This window comes from Cucumis melo, chromosome 4 (genome assembly GCF_025177605.1).
Source record: "Cucumis melo cultivar AY chromosome 4, USDA_Cmelo_AY_1.0, whole genome shotgun sequence".
In the NCBI taxonomy this organism is placed as follows: Eukaryota; Viridiplantae; Streptophyta; class Magnoliopsida; order Cucurbitales; family Cucurbitaceae; genus Cucumis; species Cucumis melo.
The window spans coordinates 32,276,634-32,292,271 of NC_066860.1; the positions used below are offsets into that span (position 1 = coordinate 32,276,634).

A 15,638-nucleotide genomic window follows, 5' to 3' on the forward strand; every position below is an offset into this window, starting at 1 on the left:
TATCATGGTTTGGAGAATTCGTTAGACCTCAAAATCAACAAATGACGATAAAGAGAAAAACAATTGGAGTCTATATCAGGCCGAATGCCTTTAAAAATGAGCAGACCCTTTAAATTGAGTTTAGACAGTGACCAAAACAGATTTAAAAATGCAATATTATAGAATAAAAATAGTAAAATTAGCAAGATACATACCCTCGTTTTTAGGCTTCTCGTTTTCCACGAAACGTAAATATATTTTATTTTTGACCCATTCATCATTGTTGAAATTATAATTAGTAACTTTTTTAGGGATAATAATGACTAACATTTTGTTTATAAATCTTATTATGATAGGATGAGAATATACATTCCTACACACACTATCTCACATGAACATATCTCTAAAATTTTAATACAATTGTGTCCAAATTGATATTTTTTTTTCCGAATTTTGACAATACGAGATGAGGATTGGGTTTTTAAAAACATTGAAATTTCTAAGTAAATATTTTCTTTGGCCGATCAAAATATTTACTAAATTAGAGGTATATATAGTAATCTATCTTCAATACTTCCCTATCATAAAATTTGTACAAATAACAGCAAAACAGGAATACATCTTTTATTGAAGCACATTACAGAATGTTTATTTTATTTAAAAAATGCAATTGTCGTAATAGAAGAAAATAAAAGTGATTTTTCAAATCGGATGAGAAAATCAGTTAGTATATTCAAAGAGTGACAATAATTATTGTTTTCGTCTAGTATATAAAACTAACACATGATACCATCGGTCAATCAGACTTATATGGCTATATGCGACGAGTCCCACACATCAATATTAATCATTAATTAATTATAAAATGCAGCCAAAAAAAGAAAGTATCAAACTCAATTGACTAAATGATTTAAATCAAAACACAGCAAAAATCTTGATGAACACCAAAAACCAAAACACCGGATTTATCGATTGAACATGCTACGTTGTCTAAAACTATGGAACTCAATGGTCGAGCAGCAAGAAGTGCAAACCCATTTTGAAGATGGCTATGAATCACAGTCTTCTTCCTCTCCTTCCACCCTTTCTTCGAGTGCTGTCGGTAGGTATTGGAGTTACATCCTCTGCGAAGACCAACAAATTAGGTTAATGAAATAATTAGACCTTGAAAAGTTGAAGTATAATACCTTGTGAAAATCCCACCAAAATGGTTTGATCACTTGTCATTTTCTAAATCGTTCCAAAAATGATTTTAATCATTTATAATCAATTTTAGTAGTATGAAATTTGCTTCCTAACATGCATTAAGAATGCCTAAGTCAATTACACAACTCTATGCACAAACATAGCCGAAAAGCAAGAATATGCACCTATACGACCGATCCTCATGCCTGAACGTGCAAGGGCTCTAAGAGCTGATTGAGCACCAGGTCCAGGAGTTTTGGTTTTATTTCCACCAGTAGCCCGAAGCTTTATGTGTAAAGCAGTGATGCCAAGTTCCTGTCAGACATTACCAAGTGATTCAATACAAATGCACATCTCTTGGCAACATGGCGATTCTCACATTTAGATTAAGTACACTATAACGAAGAGAAACACATAAAGCTGATAATGGATCAAACCTTGCATCTTTGAGAAACGTCTTGGGCAGCAAGCATGGCAGCATAAGGCGACGATTCATCTCTATCAGCTTTCACCTTCATACCACCTGAACAAAGACAGATAAATCATCAGTCCAACAATTCAAAAGACAGAATACTAAATCACAATGAGAATGAACTACAAAATACAGGGAAATTATCAACTAGTGTAATCAAATCACTCAAAAAGCAGACCATTAGCTATGCCAGAATCAATTTCAACAGTTAGCGGAAGAGATTATATACCAGTGATGCGAACAAGTGTTTCCCGACCAGACAGATCGGTCACATGCTGCAATTCAACCATAGAACAATGAGTCGATTACACAAAAAAACCATATAAGTTCTTAAATGAAGAATCTAACGAAGATCACTCACAATGAAAGTGTCATTGAACGAAGCAAAAATGTGAGCAACACCAAAGACATGCTCTCCTTCACGAACAGCAGGGCCAAGAGTGACAGTTTCCTCCTTAGGCTCTCTAGTCTTCCTTCTCGACTACAGAATACACATCACAAATGTCGTAAACTTCCAATCCTATAGACTACAGAGTACACATCACAAATGTCGTAAACTTCCAATTTTGCGTTTAGAAGGCAAACATGAGGGAACGACAGTTGAAATGCAGGCAGAATCAACGCATCGACTTTGTTACGAGAAAAAAATAAACAGAGGTATACAAATTTCCATTCTCCTTTCCAATCTTGAATCGATTGCTAATGACAAAATTTTCCATAAGGTTTCCGACATTTTTCTTTCAATTTAACAATTATAATCGGATTGAAACTATGATATCCATGAACTTAATACAGAAATAAAATGGAAAAGAGCGATGAAATACCATGGTGGAGAGTATATGACCGGACTTTGTAAATGAAGTTAAGGCTTCAGAGACTTAGCTTGAACCTTCGAGACCTTCTAGGCTGCCACCGCCACAGCTGGGAGATGTATACTTTTATTTTTATTAGTTAGGGTTTTCAGAATGGGGGCGGAGGAAAAATTATTTTCATTGTCCAACCCTCTAAATATGCACAAATTATGAATTTGCCCCCAAGCCCTCCAACATCGACATAAGGTATCTTCATCTACTAGTTTTAGGGTAAAATTGACGTTATTTTTCGGTACAGCAATTTTAGGAAAATTCATCATCAAAATATTGACCGTTAGTTAGTCGAACTTATTGGATGGAACATTATCAAAATATTGAAACTCTATTTTTACAACTTTAGTTGACTAATAAAAAGATAACGTGATTATAACATTACTTGATACTTGTTGATTGGACTGCAATTACGAAGTGACGTATAATAATTAAAATGTCGTATCCATTTAAATTTTAAATTTTGGAATTTATCATCCACTAAAGATTAGCTAAAAATAATATTAATATTATTATCAATCCGGGTTATTTTCACGTCTCTCCCAATATGTCTTTCTTCGTGTATTAAGCTGAGCCAATTGACATATTAATACATATCCAGTTACCCAACATACAATCTTATTAGAATTTTTGAGTCTTAACATTTGTGATTTTAATTTTATTATTTCTCTTTTTTATGGATCTCTTTCTGCTTGATATTTCTTTTATATATTATTAACAAGTTAAGGGCATTACTACATCTTGAAAGTGACGAAATTGTTAGTATTTTGTTTTCAAAAATACCTCTAATTCTTTTAAATCTTTTATAAACTTTAAAAGATTTAAAAGAAATTAAATAAATACTGAACCAATTCGATTTATTGGATTTCTAAAATAAAGTTTAAAAGAAAGTACAAAGGAAAGAGTAGGATTGGAATTAAGAGGTCTTGAAGTTTGGGTTGGAATTTCAAAGAGTCAACCAATTCGATTATTGGATTCCTAAAATAAAATTTCAACTCAACTTTCACCTGACCATAATCAACATACATATAAGTATATAGGTCGGGTTACATTGGGTTTTCCCAATGCCCACTCTATCCAACTTAGTTATAGATATAGATTATAGAACTAACCAACTCAAATGCTCGAGTTGAATTAAAAATAGATCTCCAAATCCATAAGTTGTAACAGTTGAAAACACATTTAAGTCCCATAAGTGCTTCTTGGAGCTGAATTTGATAAATAACCCACCAAAATCTATTGGACAAATTTCCAATTTTCATATACCGAATCAATACTTTTCATTTCTTTTATCTATCTTTTATTGATGAGTATGAGTTTAGCTTCGATTCGATTCAAACAATCAACCCCACAGTTTGTTATTAATAACAAGAGATATAAATTAAACCATGTCTTGTGAAGACATTTTTTTATCAACATATCACTACAATCATTTTCAAATATGTTCTGCAAAAGGATGGGGCTAAAATAAATAAGTAATCAAGTTTAACAAGAGGGATATAAATCTCAACCGAAAGGGTCAAGATCAACTCTTATTCAAGATCCATCAAGACAAAAGTAAGAGAAGGTGAAAAGCAGCCATCTCTCATTACGACCTAAATTAACCTGCCTCCCTCACTACCCTCCATTTTCCCTACTAATTTAAAGCCCAAAAAAAAGCCAAAACAAACACATTCTAATTAAGATTCTAATTTAAAGACTTAATTCACCCTAGCACTTTTCATACTCCAAGCACTAAGATATTCTACTGTGATAGCCTCTGTTCCATTGTTGAACACATGCAAATGAGCATCATTAAACACTCCCTTTGTTGGATATACCCTTGAAGTTATGCATGTTTTTCCTCCTCCTCCAAAGCTTTCTACCACCGAATGATCAATCTGTACAAACAGCCATTTCATATATAAAAGAATTAGTCACCTGTAGTTTAGATTTATAAACATTGGGGAAGAGAAGGGCATTTATTTGACTATGATTTTAAACATACCAAAGATCTTAATGAGAGCTTTTTACTCGATAAATCGATGTCGACATAGCCGGCAAATGCTGGCTTGTATAATCCATCTTCCTTCAAAGAAGAGCTACACCACCAAAAAAGAGAGAAGGGAAGGCAAAAATAAGTCAGTGTTTGAGGTACATTTCCATTTGCAGCTTAATTTCAAATAAAGTGAAAAAGAATTGAATAATTAAGTTCATTTGATAGAATAGAGAAGAAATTGTACCTTCTGGCATCAGAGCACATAAGAACCACGTGCTTGTGATGGGCCTTGAAGATCCTGAAGAATACAGGAGTGAATTCCTCAAGGTTTTCTGAAGCCAGGGTTAGAAGCCCAAACGGCCCAACTCCACCTTGGGACTTTAAACCCAGTTGATCACATGCGGCTTGTGCATCTACCCATCTTGGATCAAATGGCTCCGCTTTATCTAGACTTGAAAAGCTGAAGATAACTTCAACATCAGCCTGTACAAAAGTGAAAATCAATAAGCAGAAATATATGTGGTAATTCATGCTAAAAGCATCAACTAAAGTGTTTGGATCAAAAGCTTGTAATGTACCATTTCATGTTTTTTTAAGATAGATTCTTCGTTATGGAAACAAATACAATTTTTAAAAACAGAAAATCAAATGATTATGGAGCCAAAGCACTTAGAAAAGCAGTCCCAATTCCAAACACACACCCACCAAATCACGACCTATTCCAAGAAAATCAACAGCAGTAAAATGTGATATCACAAACCTGGGCAGCAGTAATTCCTTTAACCTCAACAGTATGTCCCTTCAACAGCTTCTGATGGCTCAACACAACTTTCTTCCCTCTAAGCGTATTCAGCTCTTCAACCGGCCATTGTATGAGCTGCTTCTGGTTGTGATCCAACCACACCGTCCTAGGAATTAACTGCAATAAGAAAAATAAAAGGATCATTCTCAAAGTGCTAACGGAACAAAACAAAACGAAGCACAATTTTATCAAAAAACACAGACCTGAATTCCAGCCCATCCTTTAGAAACATCATCTTGCGCACTATCAGACTCATTAGCCCAACCCCACAAAACCCTCCTCTTCCTCAACGGATCATAGAACGACTTCGAAGCATAGAAATTGCCGTAGTCATATCTCAACCCACTCCATCCATCCACCGATGTATTATCCGGTACGTACTTATCTTTCTTCGGAAAATACTTCCCTACTGTATAATACTCATATCTAGTAAGATCCAAACTCACCTTCAACACATGTTTAACCCAATTCCCAGTCACCGAAGGGTCCAATCCAAGCCTGCCCCTGAGAGGAACCGGGTAGAAATCGGGGCATTCCCACATACCCGTATTAGCGGCAGAATGTAAAGGGTGTTTCGCCTTCGTCCACTTCACAAAATCCCTACTTCTATATAAATACGCCATTCCCCTCCTTTTCCTCTTGCTGCCGATGATAGTCTTCCAGTGGCCGCTTTTGCTCAGCCACGCCGTCGTCGGGTCCCGGAAGGCGCTGGCATTGACTCCCGGACCCGGGTCGACGATCGGGTTGTGATCTGGTTTGATCCACTCGGTAAGATACGGATCCGAAAGGTTGGCCGGAATGGCGTAGTTTTGGACCTGGCGGTTTTGGGGGTCGATTCCGGTGTATAAGATGACGGGCTTGTTGCCGGGGAGGACGGTGGCGGAGCCGGACCAGCAGCCATTGATGTCGAAGGGCTTTGAAGGGTAAATGGCAGCCTTCAATGGCTTCCAATTGATTAGGTCTCTGGAAATTGAGTGAGCCCAAACGATGTTTCCCCAAACTGCGCCTTTGGGATTGTATTGATAAAACAAATGGTAAATTCCATTGAAGTACATTGGTCCTGTTCATTGTTCACAACAAAGTTGGTCAAAAGAATAGTTAACTACATAAATTGTTCATTTTTGTAAAATGTTTTGTCAATTTTTGCTCTTTTTCTTTTTCAAATTGAATTACAAAATTTATATAATTACTACAGTTTGAAAGTTGAATTTAAAATTTTGGATTGACTAAATGATAGAAAATTTAAGGATATAATTACAATTTGTCAAATAAAAAACTTATGATGTTGCAATAACTTACCATTTGGATCTGCATTTGGTTTTGTTGTGGACAGGATTGAGCACCACCAAAAGGCAACACGATAAAAGAAAAAAAAAAAAAAAAAAAAAACAAGTTAGGAATCTTTGTTAGGAAACAAACACAAAATAGCTAAAAAAAATCCACTATTTTTCACATACATCTATAGCATAATAAACATCTAAATTAGGCAATGTCAAACTATAGGACTATGTTTACAAATATTTCTAATACATTCTTTAACTTTAGGCTAAAAAAGGAATAACACATTCATACTCACCAATCACATTCACAACATTTTTTCAACACTCTTTTCTTGATATGTTTCTTGGCCCTAATATTTTGTTTAAAAAAACTAGTTTTTAAAATGTTACTTTTTATTTTAGTCTATTGAAAATATTCACTTTTTATTTGCTTATTTTGTTATGTTGGTAAATAAGTTAGTTCATTAGTTTATATATTTTGCACTTTTTAATCTCAAATTAGTTTTTATAAATTTTCAAACATAACGATCATATTTTTTGAAAATTGGTTATGGGAGAGCATTAACTACTTAGGATAAAAATGTAAAATATAAAAATTTAGAGCGTAAATAAAAATTTAAAAAAGTTTAATATTTTCCCATAAAATTAACCATATATACATAGAGAGTTTAATCATATATACATAGAGATTGCTATAACAAAAACAACATTTGTTTTATTTGGAAACCCACATGACTCATGGTAAAAGCTCTAACATTATCATACCATAAAATCAATTATATACATAATAGGCTTTTTTTAATGCAAGAGAATTGCCAAACTTTTTCTAGAAAGAGGGACGGAGAAATCTCACATTCTTATGAATGTTACAACCAAAATTTGTCATTTATATATTTATGAATATTATACAAACAAGGAAAAAGTTCAAAAGCCAACTCCAACATGTATTAGAGATTCCCAACCACTTATATAAGTTAATTTTTTTTAATAATATTTTCGATTCTTTTAAGAAAAACCGACCAAACTAACCCAGTAGAAAAAAAAGAAAAAAAAGATGGCCATAATAACACATAATATATATATAAACTTTACTTCTAAGAATATTCCCTTTTGCGCATGTGAATCTTTATTTCACTTAGACTTATACCTACACTACTTTATATAATATTATAACAACTTTAGTACAATAAATGCAAATTTTCTCAAATCTTAATATTTGTCCATCAAGATTGTGAGCCACATCCTAACACATGGTATCACATAAGTAGTAAAACAAGAAAACATAGAGCAACAAACAAAACATGGTGAGGTTTTTGGTTGTGAACTAGTCAATGGGCCAAAAATTAATGGACAGACTATGTAATATAATAATATTATATTATATTATACATAAAAAAAAGTACATCTTGATTGAGATGTGGTAGATTATCATTGTACGTGGTGAGATATTACCCTAAAAAAATCTCAAGTTGATTGACCTTAGAGGTACAATAATGGTCACCATTCCTCTAAGGTCATGGGCATGTAGTAGGTAATAAATAATAACAACTCTTAAAATAAAAAAGGCCAAAACTTACACATTTCATTTTTATAAAATGTCCAATAAGATAGTGAGTTTATGGACCCCATATCAAAATAATAATAAAAAATAAAGTGCTTACGTGTATCCTACGTCATAATATCACCTCAACAAATGTCATTTATTTATTTGTTCATATTAACTTGTAGATTATTCTATTGTATGGTTCATTACTATATTGAACTTTATTCCAAAATGTGGCAAACCGAATTTGGTATTGAGAGTTACATGTTTGACTACGAAACACAGGTGACATCTAACACAAAAATAATCTAAATTAAATTAAATATGCCTTAAATTTGCATAATCCTTATTATTTACTCACTTCCCATCCATTCATTAATTAATATTCTTTTGAAAACATATTTAGTTCAAGGTCCCACCATATTCCATATTTAAACTAAAAGTAATTAAAAAAAAAAAAAGAGCAGGATAAAAAGTTTCCAAAATTTCAATGGGTTCTTTTTTTCTTTCTTATTTATAATTTTACATGAAATACTTAAAAAGATGTTAGACCAAAGAATTTTGTAAATTAAGTTTTTGTAACTCAAAAACTTCATTCTTTTTTTAATATTATTATTATTTGTATTAGTTAATTAACATTTTCTCTCGATCTAAATTTATATGATTTAGTTCTTTCCAAAGTTCCAAACAGAAGTCAAAATTTTCATAATTTTATAACCTCAATAACCTAGACTTATTTGGACGCCAAACATACACAAATAAATCACCCACATAGAAGAATGAAGATTTAGATGGTGACAAAAAAAAGGTTTATATTAATAGTAAACTTGCACCCTAATTCAATACACCAATATCATCCTCAAAAAGTATATTAATAAGCATAGATGTTAAATTTAATTAACAAAAATTATTAACCACACACAAAAGGAAGAAAAAATGAAAGTGGTAGAGATACATTTTAAGATGATAAGGGAAAAAAAAAAAAGGTAAGTAGTTTTCAGGCGATAATAATAACGATATCAAATAAATAAAAGCAGAAATAGAAAGTGGGAAAAAAAACTGATCGGACGGTTAGAATTAATAGAACTAACAAAAGCAAAAACCAATCAGAGGGCCAGAAAAGCAGCAAAAAGAAATAAACATTATCTTTCAAAAAAGGAAAAAAAAAAAAAAAAGCAAAAACGGAATGAGATAATGGGAATCTGCGTCGACGTCAATCAATTATCAAGTCATGATCGTTAAAGAAAGCAAAAAAACGCTCCGACTTGATCCAAAAACTCAATCAATTTTCCTCTACTAATTTTCCGATTGTGAAACAGAGAGAGAGAGAAAGAGAATCGGAATTTTCAGATTGATATATCAGATAAGTTAAGATCAAATCAATTCAAATCAGATCACAACGAGAAAAGAGGAATCTGAGAATTTAGAAATTACGAACCGTTGATCCAGTTACGGCGCGGTTGGAAGTGAAAACGAGTTCGATGGAGTGGTTTAACTACGGAGGCGTCGGTTTGAATAGACTGTAATTCAGGATAAATTTTATGGAGAGCTTCAACGCCATTGTTGATGAACAGAGAAAAGAAGGAGAATCCGAGAAGAAGAGAAAGAAAAGTAGTGGAGAGATTCATTGAGGAAATTGAAAAATGGAAAAACCAATGAAAAGGGAAAACGGTGAGAAGATATAAGCGGCTCCAGTAGCGGAGTCCGGAGTTGAACGTCGAATTACGATGAGTTTGAATGCTTATTTATAGAGCGAAAAATGGCTGAGGATAAATTATTTATTTATTTATTTTTTAAAAAAATTGCTCTAAAAAAGAGGATAAATTTGTTAATGTAATCTCCCACTGTTTAATTAATAAACAATAAAATTGATAAGGCTTTTTTATTATCTGATGACACCTGTTTAATCTAATACAAATACAAAATTAAGAATTTAATTATGGTTACTAAGTCAAGATTTATGTATTTAGATTTACATTCTTATTGTACTAACACAAATATATAAAAACGAAGGGTCGATAAGAGATTAGTTCAACTTTAAGGAAAAATAACACAAATATATAAAAACGAAGGGTCGATAAGAGATTAGTTCAACTTTAAGGAAAAATAACACAAATATATAAAAACGAAGGGTCGATAAGAGATTAGTTCAACTTTAAGGAAAAATAGAAATATTTGTAGATCAAATACTTGTTTTTCAATTTATATTTTTAAAAATATATGAAACGGAGCTAAATTTTCTAAATCGGAAATGAAGATTTGAATGTTTGTTTAACTCCTGAAATCTTCTTCCATAGGATAATTTAAAATTGAAAATTTTCAAAAGATAAATATGAGATGTTTTAATTGCCTACACTTGTTCATGTTGTTATTTATTTATTCTTGGCTTGATTAAAACAATATATCCATACACTCCTCGGCTTTATTAACTTTTGAACTTTCATAAACTTCACACAACTATATACAATATATTTAGGACAAATATATGAGTTATATCGACCAAAACCCTATTATTAACTTAAAAGTACATTAAAACAGCTTTTATATTTTCAAAAATAAATCGAGTTAGATTTTTCATTATAAGTACCTTTAAAACTCACGTCCTTAAAATAAAATGTGATGTCAACGACCGTTAGACTCACCTTGATTGTTTTAAGATCTAATAGAAATTAAAGTTAACACGAGATCATTCATTGAAATTCAAACGGTGTGGTTCTAAATTAATAATCACTATCATACCATAAATAAGTTTTTCTCATTTTTAAATATTTATCATATGGAAATTGTAATATTTCGTCTATTAAAAGAAAATGAATGGTAAGAGTTGAAAAAGAAAAAGAAGGAAAATCTGTGTAATCAAATAAGTTTTGAATTTCTTCATTTAATTGTTGCTATTATTTTTGCTATTTAGCAAGTATTTTTCACTAGGGTTAAAAACTATAATTAATTAATTTTGTTTGATTAAATAAGGTTTCATTATTTTTCTATTTTTTTAATGAAAGACAAAGAAACTTTTTAAACAAACAAAATAAATTATTTTCATCGTTATCTTTAGTTTAATAGTAATAATGTCAAATGAATAACGTAAAATTTTATTATTAAAAAATTGCTAACGTTTTGATCATTATTACATTTAAATACCTTGATTTATCCTCGCTTTAGCGAAAGATTATACCTTTTAATTTATCATGAATGTAAAATTATATAAAATAAATTAAGAGTTTATAATATTTTTTTTGGAAATATAAATATTTTATCACAAATAAGTGGCTCACTCTTTTAGACTTATTTGAAGGGAAATGAAAAGTTATTTTAGAAAAGTTATCAAATAAAAAAAATAATAATAATAAAGAAAAAAAAACCATCATTTTGTCTTCTAGAACTTTTTAATTTTTTATAAATATTAATTTTTCAACCATAGCTTTTAAGCAAAAATATATGCATTTCAACTTTCATAATACCTATTATCAACTTTAAAATTAGAGGTTTACAAACTAAATCAACATCCTTAAAAGAAATCTACTTTATTACTATACATTTAAAATCTACTTGATATATATAGTTACATAAATATATTCGTCGATGTACTACATTAATATTAAAAATTCTAAGACCTAATAAAAAACAATAAATTATGCACGCCAACAAGAGAAATAACATTAAAGTTCTATTCGAGCTATTAGATTAATTATGAAAAACCAAAATTCTAATCTAACAAAATATTTATATTTACATAAAACAAAATCTTCTTTTTATTTATATAATTATTATAATTGTAAGATTCTCAAATTGCTTTGTAGATTCTCTCAACTTGCCCTAATTTATAATTCTCTTCTCCATGCTTTGCTTCACACCTTTTTTCTGACATTTTATGGCTTCTCTTTTGCCTAATTAATAATTATTCGATATTTTTACTCCGTCTCTAATTCTCTTTTGACTAATTTTTTTTAATACATTTCAAACTCCTCCGATGATTAAAAAATGAAACAAAAAAAGGTTTTATAATTTTTCAATTACATTATGTGATACGAAAAAAATCAAATGTGTGAAAAGTCTTACACTTTAATAAAGAAGGTCGTTTGGAGTGTAAATATTGTTTCATAAACATAAATATCAAATATTTAAGATTTGAATGTCTAAATTTTAAATATATGAAATAGTTAAAGTTTGTATTTGGATGTTCGTGATAATTAATATCTAAAATTTAACATTTGTATCAAAAGTAAAATCAAATATTTAATACAACCCTAAATATAGCGTTATATTAATTTATTAGTTAGTTAATAAAACAAAAATTAGAGAATATTTTTTTAACTAAAAATAAATAAATAAATTAATTACTAAAAATAGATGGGGGTATTTTGGGTGAAAGGAATGGCTATGTTTTGGCATTTGATTTTTCTTTTGGCCTATAGAACTTCACTTAAAAATTAAATAAATTGAACAAATAAAAAATCGTCGTTGTTCAATTATTCATACTTTTACGTTATTCATACCTTTTTTTTTTAAAATATACATAGCTACAAAGATAGGTACGTTGTCTAATTTCAAAAGAAATTTTGGAAAACGTTTGGTTAATGATTTTATGTAGCCTTTGAACTTTTAAGAATCGTTTTTTAGGTTAAAGTATCACGTTGACTAAATAAGGAAAAGAAAAAAAATTTGCAGTACATAAGTGAGGATAAATACCTTCAACTATGTAATTTTTTTTTTGTGAAATCGAAAGCAAAGTTACATGAAAATATGATGTTAACGTTGGTAATTAATCTCATATTGTTTTGAAAATATTTGGATGATCGTTGTCTTTAACAAGTGATATTAGAGTCACATGTCTCACACTTAGTCATGTTTGGTATGCCATGATCACATCGTCATTGTGATTCACGGTTAATTGAGACAAGGAATGTGCTCAAGTGAAAAGAAGTTTACCTAGTTAAATTTTGTTACTCATGGGAAGATAAATTTAATATCATATCATCTAACCCTATCCTACACTTGTAGATTTGAAATATGTTTGAGCACAAAACCTCTTAGATCAACTACTTTAATACCACACGATAAATCACCAATTAATAACCCAAAATCTCAAATTTAATATCAATCATCCAATAAAATGCGAACAAAATCTCTCATTAGCTTAAATAAGAGGAAGATCTCTTTAATGAGATGAACTTTTTGGTGAAATAAAAAATATCGTATATAATTATCATAAAGATATTTGATTGAACGTTGTTATTAACAATTACAATTAACATTTCTAAACCTCATATCACAATTTTAAATATGCGATTCGACAAAAAAATAACGAAAAAAGAAAAGTAGAATAGTGACAAAATAAAGAAACAAAGTAGTAAATGCTACTTTCACAAATTTGAACATAAGAGAAACTCAAGCTTATATGCACGCCTAAAGAACACATTGTCCTATTTTAAAGCATATTTCTAATTCTTGCAAACCAAAAGCTCTAACTTTCCCAACCCAACTACAAAAAACAGGTTGACAATTGGCAAAGGTTAGTACTTCTCCAAATAAATGGTGGCATTTTGTAACAAAGCAAGCACCACAAACAAAAGCCAATGCCAAATTAAATGATATGATGATGATGATGAAAAATAATATTGGGTATTATAAAAGTGAAAGGTGGCAAATTGGGCAGAGTAAAAGGGAGCTTTGGTTTGCCCACCAATGACAAAGAGCCACTCATATATTCCTTTCTTTTTAAGTTGGGTCATTGTGTCCAATGCCCATTGTTTGTTAGTTTATTTTAAAAAGCTCTTTGAAAAGACTAAATGAGATAGTGGCTTACCTTTGCTTTAATTTAATTTCCCATACAAAAGTAACATACCAATTAGCTACTGCTGTTAACTTCCAACCTTTACCTCAACGAACTAAGCTATCAATAACTTTTCTTTTATGTTATTCGATATTGAGTTGTTTTTAAATATATCAAAATGAATAAAAACATATTTATAAATACTATAAAGTTTCATTTTCTATCAACGATGGAACACGATAGACTACTATATATTACGGTTTAGTCACTGATAGATTGTAATTTCTCTTTAAATATCTTCAACAACTTTACCATTCGAAACACTTTTCCTCTCGTGTTTTGAACTTTAATACCTAAATAATACTGAAAAAGTTAGTGCAGTTTAGCCACAAAAAAGTGTCATACTAAATAGGTGAATAGGCACATAGAATACCCCACAAAAAAATACTAAACACTTTAATTGGTGAAGATCTGAATGATTAAATATTTTAAAGTTTGGATTCTTATAATATGTTTGAATTGTAGTACTAAATAGGGACTTTTTAAATATATGTTTTAGTTCATGATATTTTGGATTTTAAAAAGAATAATTACGTATTAAAAGGTTCCAAACATTTTTTTTAGTTTCCAAAAAAATTTCAACTTGAATTCTTAATACATGCTTAAAATTGTAATAAAATACGAAAATTATAAATAAAAGTTGTAGCGGTAAGATTAATTTTTAAAAACATAAACTCAAAACAAAAATACATATCAAACGGGACTTAAATTATTTATTATTACTATCTTAATTGGTTTTCGTTAGTTCAGTCGTCAACTATGTATATATATTTTCAATCATCGAAATACTTTTAGTACTCCACATTTATTTTAATTTTTTAGGGTATGACGATGACATACATGGTGGATGATGAGGATGCTTGTTTATGACAATGGTTATGCTGACACATTTATCTTTCGTACGTTTTCAAATACTTCTAATTTTATTTGATCATCAAAAGTTATTGTTTTTAATATTTATAACTTTATGTTATATGAAAATTTATAACACCCCATAGTTAAGTTTCTAAATAGTCAAAATCCGAAAATCGGGTCATTATCGTTGATTCGTTGGGGGCCATAACGAACATGAAAGGTAATTTTGATAATCTTTATAAATTTGGAAGGTGTATAAATATTTCTTCTATAAATATTAGCAAATGAAGTATTTTTCTTTATAAGATTTGAGATTCTCTTTTCATCTCAGTTATTATTCTAATCAAATTTATGAACATATTCTTTGAGTAATGAAAAAATTATTAATGTCCTAATCAATTAAGTTATATGCTAAGGTTTTTTTATTTTAATTTTTCATTAATTCCTTTCTACCAAATTTAAACCACTAAATAGTGGAGGAACCATGTGGCTTCTATTTTCTCCACTAAATTCTTTTTGTAATATGATATATTGAGTTTTAATAGCATCATTGACATTAGGTTTAAATGTTGGATTTAGAAGCCACTCTCAAAATATAATGTTTCTAATTTTAGAAATAAAAATAATGTTGTCTTATTCATTCACAAAACAATATGTTTGGCAGATAAAAATAATAATGTAGTATTGTTTTTGTATTTACTTTAAATGTACTCTATTTTTTTAAGTTAGGTGTAAAGTAAAAAGCATTACCTCAAAAGTTTTGAGTTAGAAGTTTGAAGTGTATTAGCTGGAGGTTTGATGATTCAAGGATTCTAATTTACTATTAAATTGGATTTGAATGATCATTC

The 15,638-nt window shown here is 30.0% G+C and overlaps 2 protein-coding genes across 3 annotated transcripts; both read right to left on the reverse strand.

The window, feature by feature from the left end:
• Positions 1-816: 816 nt before the first annotated feature.
• Positions 817-2,669, reverse strand: LOC103486630 (40S ribosomal protein S14-2). Its single transcript, XM_008444641.3, has 6 exons — positions 2,461-2,669; positions 1,998-2,117; positions 1,866-1,911; positions 1,602-1,687; positions 1,350-1,479; positions 817-1,103 (listed from the first exon to the last, which is right to left on the reverse strand). Exons 1-6 carry the CDS (start codon positions 2,461-2,463, stop codon positions 1,036-1,038), a joined length of 453 nt encoding a protein of 150 aa, XP_008442863.1. The 5' UTR covers positions 2,464-2,669; the 3' UTR covers positions 817-1,035.
• Positions 2,670-3,876: 1,207 nt separating this feature from the next.
• On the reverse strand, positions 3,877-9,827 carry LOC103486629 (beta-fructofuranosidase, insoluble isoenzyme 1). Of its 2 annotated transcripts, XM_051084120.1 has the most exons (6): positions 9,541-9,827; positions 5,483-6,339; positions 5,238-5,396; positions 4,722-4,960; positions 4,487-4,580; positions 3,877-4,379 (listed from the first exon to the last, which is right to left on the reverse strand). In XM_051084120.1, the coding sequence occupies exons 1-6, from the start codon at positions 9,728-9,730 to the stop codon at positions 4,200-4,202; spliced, it is 1,719 nt and encodes a 572-aa protein (XP_050940077.1). In that variant the 5' UTR covers positions 9,731-9,827; the 3' UTR covers positions 3,877-4,199. The 2 variants fall into 2 exon arrangements, with proteins under 2 accessions (XP_050940077.1, XP_050940076.1); XM_051084119.1 differs by lacking the exon at positions 9,541-9,827 and having other exon boundaries at positions 5,483-6,369.
• Between the last annotated feature and the right edge of the window lie 5,811 nt (positions 9,828-15,638).